The following is a 23,318-nucleotide window of genomic DNA, read 5'->3' as shown; positions in this document are numbered from 1 at the left end:
GGAGGGAGCAGAAGAGATGGAGCCTGTGTGGGGCCCCAAGAGGGAAAGTGGAAATGAGCCATTGCTATTCACAGGTTCTTAAAGCCCATCCTTTCAACCATCAACTTGGGAAACAGATTCAAAGTGTCAGTCCAGAAACAATAGTCTGAGAACCAGAGAGCTTCCTCATACAGTTGAGTAGAGAATAGGAACATCAAGACATGGGACAAGGTAAGCTGGATATGCAGTCTATCCTGTCTTTCTGTACATGGGAAGTTATCATTAGAATTAAAGGCATTGATGTTAGTGATGGAATTAGGAAGTGAATTTCTCAACCTCATTTGTCAAGAGTCAAAACCACTTAAGTAATTAAATATGAACCTATGGGTCTATGAATAAATAAACCAGGTATCTTTATCCTTCTGGAGGTTAGAGGGATAAGGAGTAAATAAATATATAGTAATGATCTCCTGCCATGGAAACTCTGTCCAGAGAGTGCTCTGACATTATAGGTATTTACCTGGACTTTTTGTTGGAAGGCATTTCACCATGAGATTAATGCCTAAAAGGGAAAAACAAAACAAAACTAACTAACAAATGGGCAACTAGGTGGCTCAGCGGATAGAGAGCCAGGCCTGCAATTAGGAGGACCTGGGTTCAAATCTGATATGAGATACATCCTAGCTGTGTGACCCTGGGCAAGTCACTAAATCTTGAACACCTAGCCCTTTCTGCTCTTCTTCCTTAGAAAAAATACTTACTGTTGATTCTAAAACAGAAGGTAAGGATTTTTTAAATGACATTGCATAAATTCAAAATTATCTTGATTCATCATGCTATTTCTGTTTTTTAATATGATTAGTTCTATTAATTTTAATATGATTAATTGCATTAATTGTGTGATTAATTTAATATGATTAATTATATTTAATATGATAATTGGATATGATTAGTTGTATTCATCATTTTCCTGATTTTGAACTATATTTGTTTTTCTGGCATAAATCTAACTTGATCATAGTGAATACTTTTTTGGTGATACTGCTATAATCTTTTTGCTAGGATTTTATTTAAAAGTTTTAAATTGATATTCATAATGCTCTTTCTTTGTTTTATCCTTCCTTATTACTATTTATTCATCTCATATTTTTTTAACCATACCTTCTGTCTTAGAATCAATATTGTGTATTGGTTCCAAGGCAGAAGAGTGATAAGGGCTAGGCAATGGGGGTCAAGTGACTTGCCCAGGGTCACACAGCTAGGAAGTGTCTGAGGCCAGATTTGAACCTAAGACTTCCCATCTCTAGGCCTGGCTCTCATATTCATCTCATTTTGAATAGAAGAGCAAAGTAGAAACCTAGCAGGGGGGGGCAATGTGGGATGCTTTTCTTTTTTTTTTTTAACTCAACTTCTGTCTTAGTATCAATTCAAAGACAGAAGAGAGGCAAGGGCTATACCATAGGGGCTAAGTGACTTACCCAGGGTTCCACAGCCAGGCAGTGTCTGAGACCAAATTTGAACCCAGGTCCTCCTGACCCCAGGCCTGGTCCTCTATCCACTGTATTGCCTAACTGCTCCAAGGGATATGTTTTTAAATGACCTTTTTCTAAACATATATATTTGTATTTTATTTGAGACTTTGAGGGGGGAGTTGGAGGATCTGAAGCTATATCATTGATGTAAGGAAGTCCTAATGTGGAAAAGCACTCCACCTGTATATCTGCATAACCAGTCTATAACTTGTAGTTTCAGAAAATTCCTAGGAGTAGGAGCAGTTAGGTGACTCACTGGCTAGAGAGCCAGGCCTGGAGATAGGAGGTCCTGGGTTCAAAACTGGAGTCAGATACTTCTTAGCTATATGACCCTGGGTAAATCACTTAACCCCAATTACCCAGCCCTTACTGCTCTTCTGCCTTGGAATTGATACTTAGCATTGATTCGAAAACAGAGGGTGAGGGTTAAAGAAAGAAAGGAAGGAAGGAAGCAAGTAAGCAAGCAAGGAAGAAAATTACTAGGAATGAAGAAAGATTTAGGGATTTAGCTAGTCACATATAGCAGAACTAAGCTGTCTTTCCTCCAAAGCCAATCTCTCTATCCACCACTTAAGGCTGCTTCTCCAAAATGTGTAATTTGCAAATGCCAGGTTGTCCAATCTTTAAATTTTGCCAACAAGCACAAATGCCAACAGATGAATTCCATAGTGAAAACCTTCATACAAAACCCTTATGCAATCTGGTCCCCCACCCTTCAAGTTTCCCTCACCTTCCCCCCAAAATGTCCTCTTCAATCTCTGGACTCCTGGCTGCTCCATAAACAAAATATTCCATCTCTTGGCTCTGGGCACTTTCTAAGACTCGAGAGCTCTGCCTTCTCTCTACCCACTGGCTTCCCTGACTTCTTTTCCCATCTTCTCACCTCTTGATTCTTTTGTTTTATTCAAAGACATTTTATTTCCCCGATTACATGTAATAGCAATTTTCAATATACATTTTCCAAAATTGTGAGATATAAATGGTCTCCCTCCCTCCCTTCTTTACCCCCTCTCACAGATGACAAACCTCTTGATTCTAATGCCTTTCCTTTTTAAATTATTTCCTTTTTAGTCTGTATACCATTTGTCAGTATATATTTGTTTGTTTGTTGTTTCTCTCAGTAGATTATGAACTCCTGAGGGACATGAACTGTCTTTTGCCTCTTTTTTGCAGCCCTAAAGCTTAACACAGAATTTGGCATATAGTTATTGTATAGTCATTTCAGTCATGTCTAACTCTTTTTGACCCCTTTTAGGGTTTTAGCGGGTTTTCTTGGCAAAGATACTAGAGTGGTTCTCCATTTCCTTTTCTAGCTCATTTTATAGATGAGGAAACTGAGGCAAATAGGGCTAAGCAACCTACCCAGGGTTACACCTGTAAGACCAAATTTTGAACTCCAGTCTTCCTGACTCCAGGCTCAGCATTCTATTCACTGAGCTACAAAGTTACCCTGGCATATAATTGGCACTTAGTAAATGTTTATTGACTGTCTGAAATTTTGATCTAACATAATAGTCTTTTAGATTATTATTAGTCCCATCCCACCAGCTAATTCTTTCATAAATTCTTCAAGAATTAGTGATTTTGTTGGTGTGGGTAATCCCTACATAGATAAAGATCACAGTCTCTCCACTCTCATAAAGAATATGACTTTGTGAGCTGCCATAACCAAAATCAAAATCATCATCATCATCATCATTTCTTGGTAGTGGCTACTCTTAAGATGAGCCATCCCAACTGAGCAAGTCTGGTCCTCAGACAATATGGTATAGAGGAAAGAATCCTGGATTTAGAACAGGGAACCCTGGGACCAGTGAATGTGTATAATTTTCCAAAAGATATCCATGGTCTATTTGCTTCCTTCTGCTCAGTTCTACACCTAACCCATGATCTATTTGCAATATCTTTCTAAGATATCCCAGATCAATGGGTGTCAGAACAGTGTGGCAACAATCGACATTCTTCATCTGTTCAGTTTCATGGAGTTCAAAAGAGAGGTAGAGTTGGAGACGATCTGAGAGTCATCTCTGAAGGAATACTAGTTGAAACAGTAGCAGTGAATAAAATTTCCAAGGGAAAGAGAAGAGAATGTGATCCAAAACTTGGGGGAAGACAATTCTAGAGAGTTGGGAACACTAGCTTTGAAAGGATTGCCAGTACTCTCTCTCTCTCTCTCTCTCTCTCTCTCTCTCTCTCTCTCTCTCTCTCTCTCTCTCTCTCTGTCTCTCTGTATCTCCCCCTTTCTTCCTCTCTTTCTTTCTTTCTTTCTTTCTTTCTTTCTTTCTTTCTTTCTTTCTTTCTTTCTTTCTTTCTTTCTTTCTTTCTTTCTTTCTTTCTTTCTAGCTCTTAATGTTCTCAAAAGAGAAGCCAAGTACTTACTTGAGAGTTGCAGGTCAAACTTTTCCCCTTCTTTTGTTAACTCAATGATTTTTCCAAATTGGCCTTCTTGATGTGTGTTACATATGCTATTTCATTGTTACCTCCATACTTTTGCATAGGCTAGCCTCCATTCCTAGAATGTCCTCAGGGGTATACTGAAATAATTTCTAATCAGCTGATTATTAAATTATTCAGTGTGAGCATTTGCAACTCAGAAATCAGCAATCAATACAAATTATGGCTTGTTTATTATTTTGTTGATTGTCTAGACTTAAGAAAGGTTGAATAATGCAGAATAGACTTAAAAATATAAATGCCTACTTTTTTTTAATTTCTGGAAAGCAGATTATTAAACACTTCCAGCAATCCTTTATATTGCTCTATAAGCATTACTTGAAATCAGCAGTACGGTCATCACTAAACTTAAGACCTGGTGACCAGAACCTAATAATAATAATTAGTATTTATATAGCACGTTAAGGTTTGCAAAAGTGCTTTACATCTCCTGTATATACTTCCTCCTCATTTATGCCTGTTGGAATCTCTAACTTCCTTTTATGCTGGGGGGAAGGGAATTCTTAGAATTAAATATCTCTAACTAAGATCTGATAGCTAAGTTATATTTTAAAAAACCAAACAAACAGAAATATGTAAAACCAAAAGTTTTTCCCCAGTAGAGTGGTGGAAGAATATAAACAGTTCTCAAAAGAAATGCAAACTATTAACGAGAATGCTTTAAAAACACTAATCAGAAGAATGTACCTCAAAACAACCCTGAGGTTTGAATTCATATCCAGCAAATTGGTAGATAACAAAAAATGGGTATAGTAGATATTATTACATGGGCTGTGTGGAGACATACATTGTTGGTGGAATGGTGGATTGATAAAAAAAAAGTTTTTAGCCACAATTCTAGAAAACAATTTAGAATTATGCAAATAAAGCCATGAAAATATCTACATCCATTGACCCAGAAACTTCACTACTAGACTTATATTCTTAGGAAATCATTAACAAAAAGCAGTCTCCATGTACAACAAAATATTTATAATAGCACAAAAAATTCCTAGTAGTATTTTTTGTGGTACTCAAGCCCTTAGAAACAAATAGATGTCCATTGGTTTGGGAAATGGTCAAACAAAATTTTGGCACATGAATAAGATGGAAGAATTGATGAACATAAAAACATTAGAAAAGAATGGAAAACCTTACATGACCTGATGCAAAGTGACATTGGCAGAGCAAAGAAAATTAAATATAAAATGACAACAATATAAATGGAAAGAATGACCACTACATGTGAAAGAATAAAGAACAAATTTGGCCCCAAAGAAGAGACACAGGAAGGTGTTTCCCCCTTCTATGCAAAAGTCACTGTCCTTGGTGGGGAACACTGTATTTAATTTCAGAATTTTTTGGTGCATTGATCAATTTTGCTGAATTTGTTTTCCCTTTTTCCTTTTTAAAAGTAAATTTGTCATGAAGGATGGCAGAGGTATACAGGGGATTGTCTAGACAAAGTAAAAATAAAAGATACCAATAAAAATCCATAAAAAATATTAATCCCTCGCTTCTTTCTAAGCTCAGCTTAAAAGGTGCCTCCTAAATAGAAGGTTATTTGTACCTTCCTCCTGCCTTATCTGCAGTTTGCATAGATTTTGCATCTATTTATATATGACCTTGTTGTTTCCTTGTGGTTGGAAGTCCATCAAAGTTTCTAGTGTAGACAAGCTGGGGACAGGGACATAATGGAATCTGCTAGCTGTTTCCTTTTGGTAAATTGAAAGCTCTTTAAAGGAAGATTCTGTTTAATTTGTGTACTTTGTATAACCAGACCCTAGTACAGTACCTGGCATATTGTGGGCGATTACTAAATATTCTTTGATGGATTAATGACCTCAATTACCCCGTGATCTGTGGCCTCTGGACTTCTCAGATGCCATGAGTATGTTCATTACAATGTCTACCTTAGGTAGAGGATCCTAATTACTTACCTAAGAGAAGCCAGTTCCCCACCTCCTCTCATTATTCTGGGAGTAGAAGGGGAGGGAAGGAATAAATATTTATTAAGCACCTACTATGTGCCAGAAACTCTGTAAAGCATTTTATAAATATTATCTTATTAGGTAATAGTGATAAAAATCCCTAATTTTAAGCCATTGCTGAATCAATACAGCTGCCAAGATTTTCAGACCTCTGGTTCTCTCTCAGGCAAGACTCCCACAAAGTCACTCCTGCCCAATCTTGCATTTGTATAATTTGTTTTTTCTACTTAAGTGAATTATCTGGCACTGGCACTCCACTTTCATCTTGAACTCTCCAACTTGGCAAGGTCATATTTGAACTTGAAGCTAGTTCTCGAAGATATTAGCCACTCTCCTAAATTTGATGTCACCATTAAATTTATGGGCCTCTTCTTTCATCAGCTATACCATCAATAAGAAAAGGAGAGAGAAGAAAAGGAAAGAAAATGATAGAAAAAATAAAATGATTCCTCTTCCCTTTCTTAATCTCTACCTTTTTCACCCCTACTTGCCACTCTGGGAATTGAGAAAGATGCCAGTTTAAATTAAGAGAGCTCTTGATTTTTTTAATTTAATTTTTTTTCCCATTAGCAAGTACTTATTTTCTCTTCCCACCTCCATAGTTCTATTAAAAAAAAAAACAACTCACCTTGTATCTATTGGATAGGCCATTCCCCTACATGTAGCATAAGAGTCTCTGTGTGGCCCAAAGATTTGCCATCAAGTAAATCTAAAGTGGCCTGGTAAAATCCACTATCCAGGGGGCAGCTGGGTGACTCAGTGGACTGAGAGCCAGCTCTAGAGCCAGGAGGTCCTGGGTTCAAATCAAATGACACCTCAGAAACTTCCTATCTGTGTGACCCTGGGCAAGTCACTTAACCCTCATTGCCTAGTCCTTACCACTCTTCTGCCTTGGGACCAATACACCGTATTGATTCTAAGACAGAAGGTTAATTTTTTAAAAAAGATCCACTATCCAGGCCATTAGCCAGACCCTAGCTATGGCAGGATCAATTAGATAAATGCAAAAGATGAATAAGCAAATACCACCTGCTTTCTCATCAAAAAGCTGATTATTTCAGATATTTAAAACAACTATTCCCTGAAGGAAACAACAACAAACTTTCTAACATCAGCTAATCTCCCATTACTCTCTTTGTGGATTTGCTGAGTTTTTCTCTTTTCTATCTCCGAATCTTCTCCCCTGGTGATCTCATCCATAGAATTAAAGGATTTAGAAATAGAATAGACCTTAGAGGACATATTGTCCAGATATATCATTTTACAGATGAGAAAAATGAAATCTTTTTTTTTTAAACCCTTAATTTCTGTCTTAGAATCTATATTAAGTACCAGTTCCGAGGTAGAAGAATGGTAAAGGCTAGGCAATTGGAGTTAAGTGACTTGCCCAGGGTCACACAACTAGGAAGTGTTTGAGGCAAGATTTGAACCCAGGACTTCCCATCTCTGGGTCTGCCTCTCAATCCACTGAGCCATCCAGCTTCCCCTCTTTGTGCATTTAAGAAAAAGGCACAAAGATGGCACAGTGGCTAGAACTCTAAGCCCAGAATTGGAAAGACTTAAGTTCAAATATAGCTTTAGACATTTACTAATTGTATAATCACTTAATTTCCATTTGCCTTGGTTTCCCCAGTAGCAAAATGGGGATAACAATATCTGCCTGTCATTAGGATCAAATGAGAAAAGTTTTGTGAAGTTCTCAACACAATGACATAGTAGATGCTTAACAAATTCTTGTCCCTTCCCTCCCTTGAATTAAATCACTTGTTCACCCTTTGGTTTCTTCCTCCAGAAAGGGATCTCTAAGGCTCTCTTATGGTCTACAAAACTCTGAGGTTCTGGGTCAATAGAAATAAAAATTTGGGGGGGCAGCTGGGTAGCTCAGTGGATTGAGAGCCAGGTCTAGAGACGGGAGGTCCTAGGTTCAAATTTGACCTCAGACACTCCTTGCTGTGTGACCCTGGACAAGTCGCTTGACCCCCATTGCCTAGCCCTTACCACTCTTCTGCCTTGTTGACTCCAAGATGGAAGGAAGGAAGGAAGGAAGGAAGGAAGGAAGGAAGGAAGGAAGGAAGGAAGGAAGGAAGGAAGGAAGGAAGGAAGGAAGGAAGGAAGGAAGGAAGGAAGGAAGGAAGGAAGGAAGGAAGGAAGGAAGGAAGGAAGGAAGGAAGGAAGGGAGGGAGGGAGGAAGGAAGGAAGGAAGGAAGGAAGGAAGGAAGGAAGGAAGGAAGGAAGGAAGGAAGGAAGGAAGGAAGGAAGGAAGGAAGGAAGGAAGGAAGGAAGGAAGGAAGGAAGGAAGGAAGGAAGGAAGGAAGGAAGGAAGGAAGGAAGGAAGGAAGGAAGGAAGAATTAATTTTAGTGATGAGAGAGGCTGCAGATCCCTGGTTCGAGGATCCCAGAGTCTGCAGATTGTAGGTTTTAGGACCGTGGTCAGAAAAGATTGGCAACACCTAGAACGAGTCCACTTCTTGATCTAAGACACTGGCTCAAACCTCACAATTTCATTTCCCTCCAATAGCCCTATATATCCAGAGCTGCGACTTGCAGATAGCCAGAAACCATGAAGAACATCACACCACGGGCATCAGTTCCAGGCGCCTCATTGTCCGCAGAGGACAGCCCTTCACCATCACCCTGCACTTCCGACCACCGGTTCGAGGATTCTTCCAGGTTTTAAAGAAGGTCTCCCTTGTGGCTCAAACAGGTGGGTAACTGTGGCAGAGGATGGACACACTTCCCAGGTGGGTGGGAAATATTGCCCTTTTTTGTCTCTTTAGAGTCACCTGTTGGCACGGTGGATGGAGCACTGGGTCTGTATTGAGGAAGATCTGAGTTCAAATCTAGCCTTAGATACTAGCTGTGTGAACCAGAATAAGTCACGTAATGTTCTTAGCTCGTAGTGGGTACTTAATGAGTACTTGTTCCTTTCCCTTTCCTTCCCTATGTGGCAGAGCACTAAAAGGTAAAGTCACAATTGCATCCAGGATTAGACGTCCTCCAACGAGCAGATTGGTCCAAATCATCGATGCCAGACCACTATGGGGGGGAGATGTCCAAGGGATATAATTTATAGAGACAAGGAACCCAGCTTTCAGTTGGGGGCAAAGGGAAGGACAATTCAGATTAAGGGAATTTGGAAGTTCCATCCCACATCCCTTTTTTCCTCTGCTTTCATGGCTAGTCCCACTAGTACCCTGTGAGATTCTCTGAACCCTGACTATACTTATTAAATACTAAATTCAATTTTCCTGGATTAAAGGAAAAAGCAAACCAAGGAATGGATTAAGGTTGGGGATAAGGGTTTGGGGGGTGAGGAAAAGGGGATGAAGAAAGATTCCTAAACTAGGTAGTAGGAGAACTTGAGTTCAAATCCAGCCTCAGGTACTTACACACATCTCTCTATACCTCACATCCCCACTAATTTGCACTCACACCAGCAACTTGTTATCAGCAAAGGTACCAAGTGCCCGAGTGATTCCTTTGTGTCGCTTCAGGGGAAGAGCCTTCCAAGACAAACAGGACCAAGCTCAAATTCCCCATCACCAGCCTAGGGAACCCTAAATGGTGGAGTGCAGCAATAGAAGAGAGAGATTTCCAAACGTGGACCATCTCGGTGACCACACCTGCTGACGCCATCATTGGCCACTACTCCCTCCTGCTTCGGGTCTCTCGAAGGACTCAGTACCTCCTGGGCCACTTCACGCTACTTTTTAATCCCTGGGCACAAGGTAAGTTCTATCCTAGGGCACCAGCTCGCTGGAGAAGAATATGGACCCAGAGGACCTGGGTCTAGTGTATAGGCAACTAGATGACCCAATAGATAGAGCTTTGGACCTGGATTCAGGAAGACCTGGAAAATTTGGGGAAATGCTACTTTGGCTTTAGTAACCACTCATTCAATCAATCAATCAATCAATCAACCAGGGACAAAACCATTCAGAGAATAGAAGCATTTTCCTCCCCAGGAAAATGCAAGGGAAATACAACTTTGGCTTGTGATAAAGGATGGAAAGGTTGGCAATTTGCAAAACTGTGCAAGAACTGAAAAGTGCAAACCTAGGTATGATTGACAGTGAATTTGTGCAGGCCTTTAATGATTCCTTATTCAATCAATCAATTAACAAGAATTTATTTAGTACCTATGATGCTCCAGAAGTTGTATAGAGCACTAGGGTTGTAAAAAGAAAAAATGAAATCGATGGCACAGCGCGGGACTTGGAGTCAGGAAGGCCCGAGTTCTGACCTAGTCTTTGATATTTATTACCTTTGTGAACTTGGGCAAGTCACTTACCCTCTATCTACCTTAGTTTCTCAATGGTAAAATGGAGATAATCATAACATTTACTTCTCAGGGTTCTTGCAACAATAAAAATGAGATAATATTTGTAAACTATGTGCCTAGTGCCTGGCACATTTAATAAAAACTTCTTTCCTTCCTTCCTAATCCCTGCCCCCCAAAAATGTATATTCTGTTAAAGAGAGGTAAACAAATATATACAAAATAAGCAGAATAAGGGGGCAGCTGGGTAGCTCAGTGGATTGAGAGCCAGGCCTAGAGATGGAAAGTTCTGGGTTAAAATCTGGCCTCAGACACGTCCCAGCTGTGTGACCCTGGGCAAGTCACTTAACCCCCATTGCCCAGCCCTTACCACCCTTCTGCCTTGGAGCCAATACACAGTATTGACTCCAAGACGGAAGGTAAAGGTTTAAAAAAATAATAATAGTAAGCAGAATAACTACAAAACAAACGTGAAGTAGTTGGGGAAAGCAAAACTACTTAGCAGTCTCAAAAAAGCTGACCACTTTGGCTTGTGAGGATCTACCTCCAGGAGCTTCTTCCTGTCTGCAATTGGGCATGTCTATCTGGGTGTCAGCACTTTATTGCCTCTTCTCATCTGCAATGTAATTAAGTTAATTGTTTTCAGAAATCCATTATAGATTCCAAGGACATATCTACCTCATTTGGGGACTAGATCATAAGTCATCTGTACTCATTAACTGATGGATGCTTGGAATTGTGTCTTCTTGATCTCAGCAGGAAAATTTAATCGAGATCATGCACAGGAGTGTCCTGATTTTAAGCCTAGGGAAAAAAAAAAGGGTCAGAGAACAGACTTAAAGAATGCAATTAAGTGGCTGATAATGACTACCTGCAATGAGACATTACCTTTTTCTGGAGGACACCAAATTTCAGGAGCACCTTCAAATCTTGGCTTGCGCTATCTTTGTAGAAGACACCAAGAATGAAGGGATTGATAGCCCAAGAGGAGAGCATGGAATATGAGGAACTGGAGGGAATTATTAGGATGTACATTTCGGGGTCTTGGAGTCATTCCTTCTACAGTCTTTGCTTCCCTATGTCCCTGGAGTCATCTTAATCCCTCATGTAACTCTAGAGAGAAGTTAGGGCATCTGGCTGGGCAAGTGGAAATCAACCTAAGGAAATGTGTCCTCCTGCTCTGGTACTGAACTTCTTAGCCTTCAGGACATCCATCTGGCTAAAAACCCATATAGTCTTCTCAAGTTCCCCAATCTGCCCTTTCAGTTTGGAAGAAATGGAACTCTTAGAATGGAAGAAGTCTGTGAGAGTTCTAGATCAACTTAGAACCCCCAGAATGAAAGCACTCTGGATCTCACTTCTCTCCTCACTTGATGGCATTCCTTTCCCACTTCCATCCTCCCCCTACCTCCATTCTAGGGCAAGATAGGGATGTCAGGGACTTTCTCAGAATCCTACTCAGATAGATATTCTTTGTATCACAACTTGAAGTTGATACTTCTTTGCCCACTTCTTTGAGAAGGAGCATTATTAACAGGTCCACTCGGAAGTCCATTGAGCTCCTGTTGTGTGATTCTGGTGCTAATTTCACCTCTTTAAGAGCTGATGATGATGGTTCCCTCAGATGAAATAGTGTGATCTACTTGCCCAACTACCCATCTGCAAATGTAGAGTTCATACCTTCAGTCAGCCAGGTGACTGCCAACCACAAAAAGCTAGACTAAATATGCCTTATCAGACAGTAATTTTCAGGGATATTGAGCTCATGGTCATAGAATGTTGTGGTGGACTGAATCTTACTCAATAAAACAGACATGCCTTTCCTTGAGATTTTAGTGTAGGGGTAAGGGAGGATGGGTGAGTGGCTTAGTGGGTAGAGTGATGGGCCTGAGGAAGAGTCATCTTCCTGAGTTCAAATCTGGCCTCAGACATTTATTAGGTGTGACCCTGGGTAAGTCACTTAGCTCTTTTTGTCTCAGTTCCTCATCTGTAAAAATGAGCTGGAAGAGAAAATAGGAAATCATGCCAGTGTCTTTGCCAAAAAACAAACAACAATAAACATATGTACATATATGTGTGTGTGTGTATTCAAATGAGATCACAAAGAGTCAAATACAACTGAAATAATCAAACAACAACAAAGGGAATGGGGAAAAGATGGTATTTAAGGAGAACCAGCAAAATAAACCAATCAATCAATAAGAATTTATTCAGTGCTTACTATGTATCAGGTGCTTTGCTAATGACTGGGGACACAAAGAAAAAGTATAAAAATAGTCCCTGCCCTCAAGGAGCTTACATTTCAATGAGGGTGATGACAAATACAAATCAAGTTGTATAAAACAAATAAATAAAAGGAGATAAAAGATATTTTCAGAGGGGTTGGCACCAGTAGCTATCAGGAGAGGGTTTGAGGTGGAGGTCCTTCACCCAAATTTTTTAAATTAATTAATTAAACTAATTAATTTAGAATATTTTTCCATGGTTACATGATTCATACTTTTCCTCCCCTACTCCCGCAGCCAACCAGCAATTCAAGTGGGTTTTACATGTATCATTGATCAAGAACTATTTCCATATTATTATTTGCAATAGAATGATCATTTAAGAGTCTACATCCCCAATCATATTCCCATCACACCACATGATCAAAGAAATGTCTTTCTTCTGTGTTTCTACTCCCACAGTTCTATCCTCTGAATGAGGATAGTGTTCTTTCTCCTAAGTCCCTCAGAATTGTCCTGGATCATTGCTTTGCAGCTAGTAGAGAATCCATTATATTCAATTGTGCCACAGTGTATCTGTCTCTGGGTACAGTGTTCTCCTGGTTCTGCTCCTTTCACTCTACATCAATTCCTGGAGGTTGTTCCAGTTCACATGGAATTCCTCCAGTTCATTATTTCTTTGAGCACGATAGTATTCCATCACCAACATATACCACAATTTGTTCAGCTATTCCCCAATTGAAGAGCATCCCCTCATTTTCCAAATTTTTGCTACCACAAAGAGTGCAGCTATGAATATTCTTGTACAAGTCTTTTTCCTTATTATCTCTTTGAGCATAAACCCAACAGTGTTATGGCTGGATCAAAGGGCAGGCAGTCTTTTAAAGCCCTTTGGGCATAATTCCAAATTGCCTTCCAGAATGGTTGGACCAATTCACAACTCCACCAGCAATGCATTACTGTCCCAAATCTGGCCTCTCCAACATTTGTTACTTTCCTTTGCTGTCATATTAGCCAGTCTGCTAGGTGTGATGTACCTCAGAGTTGTTTTGATTTGCATTTCTCTAATTATAAGAGATTTAGAGCACTTTTAAGTGCTTATTGAGAAATTATACCTTTATCGGAGGTTTTTGTTATAAAGATTTTTTCCCAATTTGTTATTTCCATTCTAATTTTGGATGCATTGGCTTTATTTGTACAAAAACTGTTTAATTTAATGTAATCAAAATTATTCATTTTACATTTTGTGATATTCTCTATTTCTAGCTTGCTCTTAAATTCTTTTCTTTCCCATAGATCTAATAGGTACACTATTCTATGTTCATCTAATTTACTTATAGTTTCCTTCTTTATATTTAAGTCATTTACCCATTCAGAATTTATCTTGGTATAGGGTATGAGATGTTGATCTAAACTTAATCTCTCCCATACTATTTTCCAGTTTTCCCAACAGTTTTTGTCAAACAGTGGGTTCTTGTCCCAAAAGCTGGGATCTTTGGGTTTATCATACATTATCTTGCTGAGGTGATTTACCCCAAATCTATTCCACTGATCCTCCTTTCTGTTTCTTAGCCAGTACCATATTGTTTTGATGACCACTGCTTTATAGTATAGTTTAAGATCTGGTACTGCTAGGTCCCCAACTTTCACTTTTTTTTTTCATTAGTACCCTTGATATTCTTGATCTTTTGTTCTTCTAAATGAACTTTGTTATAATTTTTTTTAATTCAGTAAAAAACTTTCTTGGTAGTTTGATAAGTATGGCACTGAATAAGTAAACTAATTTGGGTAGAATTGTCATTTTTATTATGTTAGCTCATCCTACCCATGAGCAATTAATGTTTTTTCCAATTATTTCTTTACCCAAATCTTAAAGGAAACCAGGAATTCTAAGAGTCAGAGATTGGGAAAAAGCATTCAAGATATGAGGATGGAGAAGCTAAGTGGTTCAGTGGTTTGAGAATCAGGACCAGAGATGGGAGGTCCTGGGTTCAAATCTGTCCTCAGATACTTCTTAGCTGTGTAACACTGGGCAAGTCATGTAATCCTGTTTGCCTAGTTCTTACTTGCTCTTTTGACTTGGAACCAATACATGGTGCTAATTCTAAGATAGAAGGGAAGAGTTAAAAAAAAAAAAGACATGGGAGCCAGCTCTTGCCAATTTGCAGAGTACTGCATTCTGAAAAAATTGAGTACACCAGTGTTGCTAGATAATAGAGTCCAATGAAGGGAGTGCAATGTAAGAAAATTAGAATTTTGGGACAGACCCACACTGTGAAAAGCTTCAAATGCCAAGCAAAGGACTTTATATTTGATCCTGGAGGTAACAGGAAGACACTAAAGTTTGGCAGAAAAAAAGGGAGGTTACATAGTGAGATCTACAGATTAAGAGAATCACTTTGGAAGCTAGATGGAAAAAGAATTGTAGCCAAAGAAAAGAAGAGAAAAGAGGCATTTTTAATGCACAAAAGAGAATAAATAAATGAAGTGGATTTATTAAGTGTCTATTATGTGTCAGGCACTGTGCTAAGAACAGGGAATCCAAAAAGACAGTTCCTGTCCTCAAGGAGCTGACAATCTAATGGAGGAGACAACATACAAATAAATATATACAAAGCAAGCCAAAAACAGGATATAGTGTTTGTTGCTTAGTCACTTTCATTTATGTCCAATTCTTTGGGAACCCTTTTGGAGTTTTCTTGGCAAAGATACTACAATGGTTTGCCATTTTGCTCTCCAGTTCATTTTATTGTTGCAACAACTGAGGCAAACAGGACTAAGTAACTTCTCCAGAATCATGTAGCTAGTAAATGTTTGAGGCCAGACTTGAAATCACCAGATGAGACTTCTTAACTAACTCCAGGCCCAACACACTATCTCTGAGTCACCTAAATAATTAACAGAAAGAAGGCATTGTAAATAACACAGATTGGCAGGAGTAGGAGGTAGGGGGCATCTAGGTGGCTCAGGGGATAGAGAGCCAAGCCTGGACACTTGTGGTATCCCTTTTCAAGTTCCACATTGGCTCTGAATCAAGAAAATCCTATTCCCATTAGTAACAGAAAGATGCTACCTGAATCTAGTCACAAGGTTGATCCTTGCCCTCTTTTCTGAGACCTACTACTTTGGCTATAGTTGAAAGGTCTGGAATGAGGGTAGGGAGGAGCATATATTATTTTGCCTTCTTTCCACATAGTCAGGAGGTGTCAACAAATAATGATGATGTTAGGAGCCTCATAACATCTCCTGCTCTCCACCAAAGAAAGCAGGCCCCCAAAGCCTGGTTATTGAAGGAGTGATAAAAGTGAGTCTTCTCATTGCCCACAGCCAGGGTTAGGAAGACCCCCTACTGACCCTGGCCATTTTTCTCTGATGGATTGAAGGTCATGCCATTGAGAATAATTCTGGGTACCATACTTTTTGAGAGCCGAGCCCACAGTCTCCCAAAGTGGTGGGGGGGGTGTCCTTCTGACTAGGTGAAGCAGTCAGGCAAATAAGAGATGAGAGACGCCTGAGTGCTCAGACATATGCTTAGGCATCACGCAGTGTTCTGCCATTGCTCAGGATCTGTTTATTTTATAGCTTCAGTGAGTACATGCTTTTCTGGTACACAATCATTTTTCAACATACATGTTTCCATAGAACATAACAACAGGTACAAAACCTAAAAATATAGTTAACAAAAACAATGTTGCTAAGTGAAGAATCAGAGGGTAGAATCAACATGACCCTATAGGTTGGGGAATTCAGAGCATAGATTTACCAGAAGTTTTTATGCCTAGAAAAGAGGGTCCTATCTAAGTGGGTATATAAGAATCCTTAGGTTTAATTTTGTAAGTGGGATCTCCTGGTAATATTCTGGGGGGATAGAGTGGGACATCTGTACTAACCCTGCAAGCATGTTCTTATCTATTTTTCCTGGGGATAAGTAAGAATAATAATCATAGCAATTCCAATAATAAGGGGATATTAATAAGAAAATCACTTAGGGGGGTTTCAGTGGGTGTTTCCCTCTTTCCTGGGGACTGCTTTGCAGTCCCTGGTTTCCACATGTGACCGTGTCAAACAGTGTGGTCTTTGATGGCTCCTGGCACATACTTACTTTGATCTTGTCCACTAGAGGATGCAGTATTCTTGGAGAATGAGGCCCAGCGCAAGGAATATTTGCTGAGCCAGGATGGATTCATCTATCTGGGCACGTCGGATTGCATCCAGCCACAGCCTTGGGACTTTGACCAGGTACTGGAACTCTTAGGGTAGGACAGACAGGGGCAAGTGGGTTGCCAATCTCAGTGTCCATTTCAAAGATGGAAGTTCAAATTTCCTTGGTCTCAGGGCATTTCAGTGGGTCATTCTTTTCCTCTGAGTTAATGTCTTGATTGGACAAACCCTTGCCAGAGCATGGAGAAGGAAGAAGAAACAGGATCTAGTGAGAGTTTCTTGATTAGGCAGAGAGGGTGGAGAAGAGGGACCAGTTAGGCAAGAGAAGGGAGGGGGAAGATTCTGGAGAAGGGGGAGGAAGGATGTCTCAAGTTGGAAACTTTTCTTACAAAAGATTAACAGCGGAGGTCTTTTAAGGACTTTGACACATTCCCCCCTTCATTGCAATTACAGTTTGAGGTCAATGTCATTGATCTCAGTCTCAGTTTACTGGAAGTAGATAAGAAAGTGGACCAGAGGAACGACCCTATCCATGTGACCCGGGTGCTTGGAGCCTTGGTAAGTGAATGGTATGAAGAAGCCCAGTGTGTGTGTGTGTGTGTGTGTGTGTGTGTGTGTGTGTAAGTCTGTCTCTCTATGTCCATATTGCTGTCTGTATTTATAGATTCCTCTTGTATAATTACAAAATGAATACTAGGTAGGTAGGGAAGAGGAAGTAGTTAGGTGGCTCAATGGATATAGAGTATTGAACCTGGAGTCAGGATAGACCAGAATTCAAATATGACCTCAGACACTAGCTGTGTGACCCTGGGCAGGCCACTTTAATTCTCTTTACCTTTATCTGTTGGAGAAAGAAATGGCAAACCACTCTAGTATTTTTGCTAAGAAAACCCCTAGGATAGTATTTGGCATGCTATAGTCCACAGAGTCACAAAGAGTCAGACAAGACTAAATAACAATAGCAAAGTTAGGAAGGGAAGGCACTAGCAGTTGGGAGGAGAATCAGAAAAGGTTTCATGAAGAAAAAAGAAGTACTAAGCTCTGCATCCGTCTAGCACCTGACACAGGGCTCTGAATACAATAGTCATTTAATAAGTGTTGGTGAAGACTCACTTTGGAAATAGGGGGAAAAATATGACCCAATTTTATGTTCCAGTTTTGAATCCCATTTGTTTTATTCTTTCTCCCTCCTGGAGGCTAGGGTTCTTGGGAAGTGTCTATCTCTAATATTTGCTATTTCCATATTTATGCAGATTTGATTTTTAAATTGTACTTAAGCGTCTCAGAGTCAGGATTGACCATAATGCCATTTCTTACAGATTCTCCTGGTGTTTTCCCCAGGCTGTCTACAACCCTTCCAAAAGAATGACATTTTTCATGAGTGGATCTGGTCACTTCGATGAAGAAATGGATGAGGGGCGGGGGGTAGTGGAAGTTAGGCTAGGAGAGGGTATAGAGTGGCCTGATAGAAATAGGGTATAGAAATGAAAAAGAGAAGGAGAGGAAGCAGAGCAGAGATGGAGGGGAAGGACAAGAAAAGAAAGCAGAAAGGAGAGAAAAAGAAGAAGGAAAAGAAGGAAGAAGACAAGAAAGGAGAAAGAAAACAGGTCAAAAATGAGGAAAAACTAAGAAGGCTAGAGAGCCCCCCCCCCCTCAAAAAAAACAAAAAACCTAGAAAAAGGCCTTTCACTTCCAATTGGCACAGGACCTTTTCCTCTGAGGTGTCTGAGATCAGTACTAACATCTCTCTCCCATACCCAATTCTCCAACAGCTGAATGACAGGAAGGAGAAGAGTATTCTGACCACATCTCAAATCCAAGATTCCAAGGACGAGAGATTCCTGTATAAGCGCCGAGGGAGTTTGCCCATCCTCAGGCACTGGCTCACTGGCCAAGGGCGGCAGGTGCCTGATAAGCAGGCCTGGGTGTTGGCAGCTGTCACCTGTTCAGGTAAAAGGCAATTCCTACCTGCCTAGCTCCCACAGCTCTCTAGTGTCACTGATATTTTTATGATTTGAAAGGAATACTCTTCCCTTCTCAGAATATCAAGTCTTCTTTCAAACACAGATGAAACATTACCTTAATCCTATCCTGCCTCAGGACTCATTCCATTTCAGAATTCCCAAAGGCCCTACATATGTAGACATATACATCACATGTATATCTATAGATATATAAGAATACATATCTATGTGTGTATCTGAATCTACATTATATTACCTCTCTGTGTATGCTATATGTGTGCCATTTTGGCATTTATTTACATATTTTATTTGAAAACCTTTAAAAGCATTTTTTAGGTGATACATTTTGAGTTCAGAGTTGTCCCTCTCTCCCTCCCAAACCCATATTAAAGAAGGTGGAGAGAGAGAGAGAGAGAGAGAGAGAGAGAGAGAGAGAGAGAGAGAGAGAGAGAGAGAGAGAGCAAGAGAGAGAGAGAGAGAGAGAGAGAAGTAGACAGATAGATAGATGGATAGATGGATAGACAGACAGATAGATGGACTGACAGATGGATAGACAGATAGAAAGATAGATCGATATGGAACCATACTTAGTAATTCACTGTTATTCCAAACAATATTACTGTTAACTATATACAATATTCTTTTAGTTCTGCTCATTTCATTCAGCATTATTTCATGCAAGTCTTCCCATATTTTCCTAAATCTAACCTGCTCATCATTTCTTACAGCGTACTATTCCATCACAATCATATTCCACAACTCATTCAGCCATTCCCCAGTTGATGGGCATCCATTCAATTTCCAATTTTTTGCTACCACAAAGAGAAGTGCTGTAAATTTTTAGAATATAGAGGTTCTTTTCCTTTTTCCCTTGGAAATAGACCTACTAGTGGTATTGCTGGGTCAAAAGGTAAATGCAATTTTATAGCTCTTTGGGTATGATTCCACATTTGAAAACCTTTCTATGGTCTTATGTATTACTTTTGTTCAGAGTATAAATTCCACAGTCTTTTCCTTGAATTATAATTTCTCCAGCACCTATGATAGCATTCTGTACAGAGGTAGAATGCAATAAATATTCTTTCCTGATATGATCGTCATGTCACCATGGGCCCAAACTTATCCATGATCTCCTTCTACCATACAGTGCTGAGGTCCCTAGGAATCCCTGCCCGAGTTATCACAATCTTTGACTCAGCCCAAGGCACAGGAGGAGCCTTGACTGTGAATGAATATTATGATGAGGATGGGCTTCAGGCTGGAGAGGACCAAGGAAGCCGAATCAGGTGAGGAAACCCCAGAGAGAGAAAGGGTGGGGTATTGGATAGGGAATGAATTAAACCAAAGTGGTACAAATAATTAAGCAGACCATCCAGAGCCATCAGTCCCACCTCCCATCACCATCACAGATATACACTCAAAGAGTAGAGGTAAATGAGGCAACTATCCATAAACCTTTCCAGCCAGTCAACAAGCATTCATTAACCATTTCCTATGTACCAAGGACTGTGCTAAGTGCTGGGGATACAAAGAAAGACAAGACCAACGTGACTAGAAACAATCATTTTCCAGTCTCTTCCCTAGATTTATGCAGTAATTCTGCTACATCCTATTCCTTCTTTAATAAAGGTCTATTTTGATGCCTCTCTATGGTATAAAGGAAATCCTGAGTTCTGAACATAAAGACCACAAGGTCTGATAGGACCTATCAAACTGCAAAAGCCTCATGTTTATTATTCAGAGACCAACCTAAGTTCAGAGAAAAAGTTAAAAGCTAGCCACCAGGTGCTGGATCTTTTTGAATACAGCAACTAAAAGAAGAAGAAGAATATAGTAAGAATGATCACGAGAAAGGAAGAAGCCCCTAAAAATTAGAAGGGCTACTCTCTTACATTGCTGGAGAGAGTACCCTCACTCACAAAATCAGAGGTCTTCTTTTAAATATTGAGGTCCTATTTCTGGAGCTTCTTTCCTGCTCCTTTCCTTCTTCAGTTTTGTTTTGTTTTGTTTTGTTTTTGCTACTCACAGTATTTTCCAAGTCTTAACTGAATGTTGGATGACAAGACCTGATCTGTCCTCAGGTTATGGAGGATGGCAAATTGTGGACTCAAGCCTTCAGAAAGAAAGTGGCCATAATGGTAAGGATGGAAAAGCCCTAAAAATTGAAAAAAGGTCAGAGGAAGAAAATCATAGTGAAATGAACTCTGAAGTTCTTATACTTCATGTTTTCTCATGCCAACATCTTAAGGATATTTTCAACATATTGTGAGTTTTATTACCTATTGATCAAAGTAAAAAGCTGATGTTTCTCATCACCAACAATGGGTTATAATGTCCTTAGAACTTTCCTAAAACCTCCAATTTCAGAAACTCTATTCCCATTTTTCTCCATGATTTTGGGAGAAGAATGATGGCCAGAATCTCCATAAGGCAAGAGGGAAAGGAGGAGTAAGAAGAACAGAGTGTGGGCAAAGTCAAGAAGACCTCTTGCTTTGGGGCAATGCCTCTCATTCAGGAGTTACCAGAAGTTTTCTTTAATTTGATCTGCTTCTTTCTCCCTTTCAGTCTTGGGTTCCTGTGACCTAGTTCCAGTTAAGGCAATCAAGGAAGGGGCTCTGGGGTTGAGTCCTGTGGCACCAGTTCTTTTTGCCTCACTCAATGCTTCCTGTGCAGTCTGGATTAGATCAAAGGATGGGACGGTGACTCGGGCTGATTCCAGCCCCAAGTATGTGGGCAACAACATCAGCACCAAGGGGGTTGGAGGAAATCGTTGTGAAGACATCACTCAAAACTACAAATATCATGAAGGTACAAAGCTTGGCAGGGCAAGCAGGACCATGACCCCCCTGACATCCAATATGGTTCTTGAGGGGAAATGGAGAGAGGGTTTCTTTGTAGATAATAATGATGATCATGATGATGATCATGACAACATAGTGATTTAAGGTTTGCAAGGCATTTTACATATATCTTCTCATTTAATCTGACCAAATGGGAATAGGATGAAAGGTTGTTATAAACTGAATGAGTGACTAGTACAGATCATCTAATCCAGTAGCTATTAACTTGGGGTTCATGTACTTTCAAGAGTTCCATGAGCAGATTTCTAGGAATTCATAAACTTAGATCAGAAACATATTTTGACAATTGTATTTCAATACAATTATTTCCTTTGTAATCTCGTGTACTTTATTTATGCATCTAAAAACATCATTCTGAGAACTGGTCAACAGCCTTTACTAGGCAGTCAAAGGACAGCCATGACATGCACACAAAACAGTTAAGAACCCCTGATCCAACCTCCAAAGGTTGAGAGGTGAATTTTCTATATCTTTCATCCTTTAGGATCTCCACAAAAAAGAGAGCTCTTAGAGAAAGTCTGGGAAGAGAGCGCTAAACCTGGAAACGTCAATGGGGTCTCCATCAGTCCAGAAACATTGGAGCCTCTGCACATGCTCTTGGATTCATCCAGCTCCATGCCTTTGGATGGAGATGTTGACTTAGCTGTGAAATTGTTTAACCACACTAATGAGGAGAAGACTGTGGATCTGGTGATTGGGATCCAGGCCATGGACTATAATGGAGTCACCACTACACAGCTCTACAAAAAGAAGTTATTCCTTACTCTTCACGACAATGAGGGTAAAAAAATTCCTGTGTTGTCCTCTGTTTTCCCTTGCAATGAGAGAAATATCCTCAGAAAAAGATTTGGCAGGTCAATGAAGTTGAGATTCTAGGCCCTGGTTTTATCAGTTTAAGTGATTTTTTTTTCCAAAGAGGAAACTTACACATGTCTTCCATTTCCCCCAAAGGATCCCATATTCAATTCTAGTCACGCTGTGATTATTAGAATGGTGGTTTAACCATCTTATAATTGTGTATCTCATTTTAAAGAGTCCTTCTCCAACCTTTCACTCTCGGCCTTTGGTCTCTGCTCCTCTTGTATTGCAGTCAGAACCATCAGTACAAGCCTGTCCTCTTCTCATTTTGTACAAAGCCCTCCTGAGAACAGCATCCTGAGATTGACAGCTGTGGCAACCCACACAGATCCTGAGACTAGCTACTTTGCACAACGGGACATTGCCTTCTGCAAACCACAACTCATCATTGAGGTTAGGGGCTGCTCCTTACCTGAATCACTCTCTCCATTCAAATTCAAGAGATGGCATCTGGCCCTTTCAGCAAAAAGCAGAATGAACAATGATTTCTGTGGACAGAGCTGCAGAGCGAGCCAAGTGCCAACTTTACCAGAATGAGTAGGAAGGCCTGTGCATTCAGGAGATATTTATCCTGTCTCCCAGAGAGACCTCTATCAATCATGTGAAACTTAAACATTCATCTTCTTCAGTGGTGAAGGTTTTCTTTTTTTCCTCTTTTTTAAAATTCTATTTTATTTTATTTTCGGTTCTGAATTCTCCCCTCCCTCTTTGTCATCCCCCAACCATTGAGAAAGCCAGAAAAAACAAAATCCATTACAAATATGTACAGTCATGCAAAATAAATTCCTTTGTAAGTCATGAAGGAAGGAAGAAAACAAGGAAGGGAGGAAAAAAAGAAGAGAGAAAAGGGGGAAGAGGAGGGAGAGAGAAGGAGAAAAATAAGGAGGAAGGAAGGAAGGAAGGAAGGAAGGAAGGAAGGAAGGAAGGAAGGAAGGAAGGAAGGAAGGAAGGAAGGAAGGAAGGAAGGAAGGAAGGAAGGAAGGAAGGAAGGAAGGAAGGAAGGAAGGAAGGAAGGAAGGAAGGAAGGAAGGAAGG

The 23,318-nt window shown here is 39.9% G+C and overlaps 1 protein-coding gene across 1 annotated transcript in view; it reads left to right on the top strand.

Annotated features, from left to right (window-relative positions):
• The window catches only part of EPB42 (erythrocyte membrane protein band 4.2), a 28,472-nt gene continuing 5,154 nt past the window's right edge, over positions 1–23,318 (top strand). The window contains exons 1-11 of the mRNA XM_001364569.3: positions 1–210; positions 8,454–8,639; positions 9,430–9,663; positions 16,560–16,678; positions 17,054–17,158; positions 18,373–18,550; positions 19,712–19,850; positions 20,593–20,702; positions 21,130–21,372; positions 21,910–22,206; positions 22,516–22,676. Coding sequence (XP_001364606.1) covers positions 201–210; positions 8,454–8,639; positions 9,430–9,663; positions 16,560–16,678; positions 17,054–17,158; positions 18,373–18,550; positions 19,712–19,850; positions 20,593–20,702; positions 21,130–21,372; positions 21,910–22,206; positions 22,516–22,676 — 1,782 coding nt within the window. The 5' untranslated portion in view covers positions 1–200. The remainder of the gene's footprint in view (positions 211–8,453; positions 8,640–9,429; positions 9,664–16,559; positions 16,679–17,053; positions 17,159–18,372; positions 18,551–19,711; positions 19,851–20,592; positions 20,703–21,129; positions 21,373–21,909; positions 22,207–22,515; positions 22,677–23,318) is intronic.

This window comes from Monodelphis domestica, chromosome 1 (genome assembly GCF_027887165.1).
Source record: "Monodelphis domestica isolate mMonDom1 chromosome 1, mMonDom1.pri, whole genome shotgun sequence".
Lineage (NCBI taxonomy): Eukaryota > Metazoa > Chordata > Mammalia > Didelphimorphia > Didelphidae > Monodelphis > Monodelphis domestica.
The sequence above is the reverse complement of the archived record's forward strand: the minus strand, read 5'-3'. Positions and strand labels throughout refer to the sequence as shown.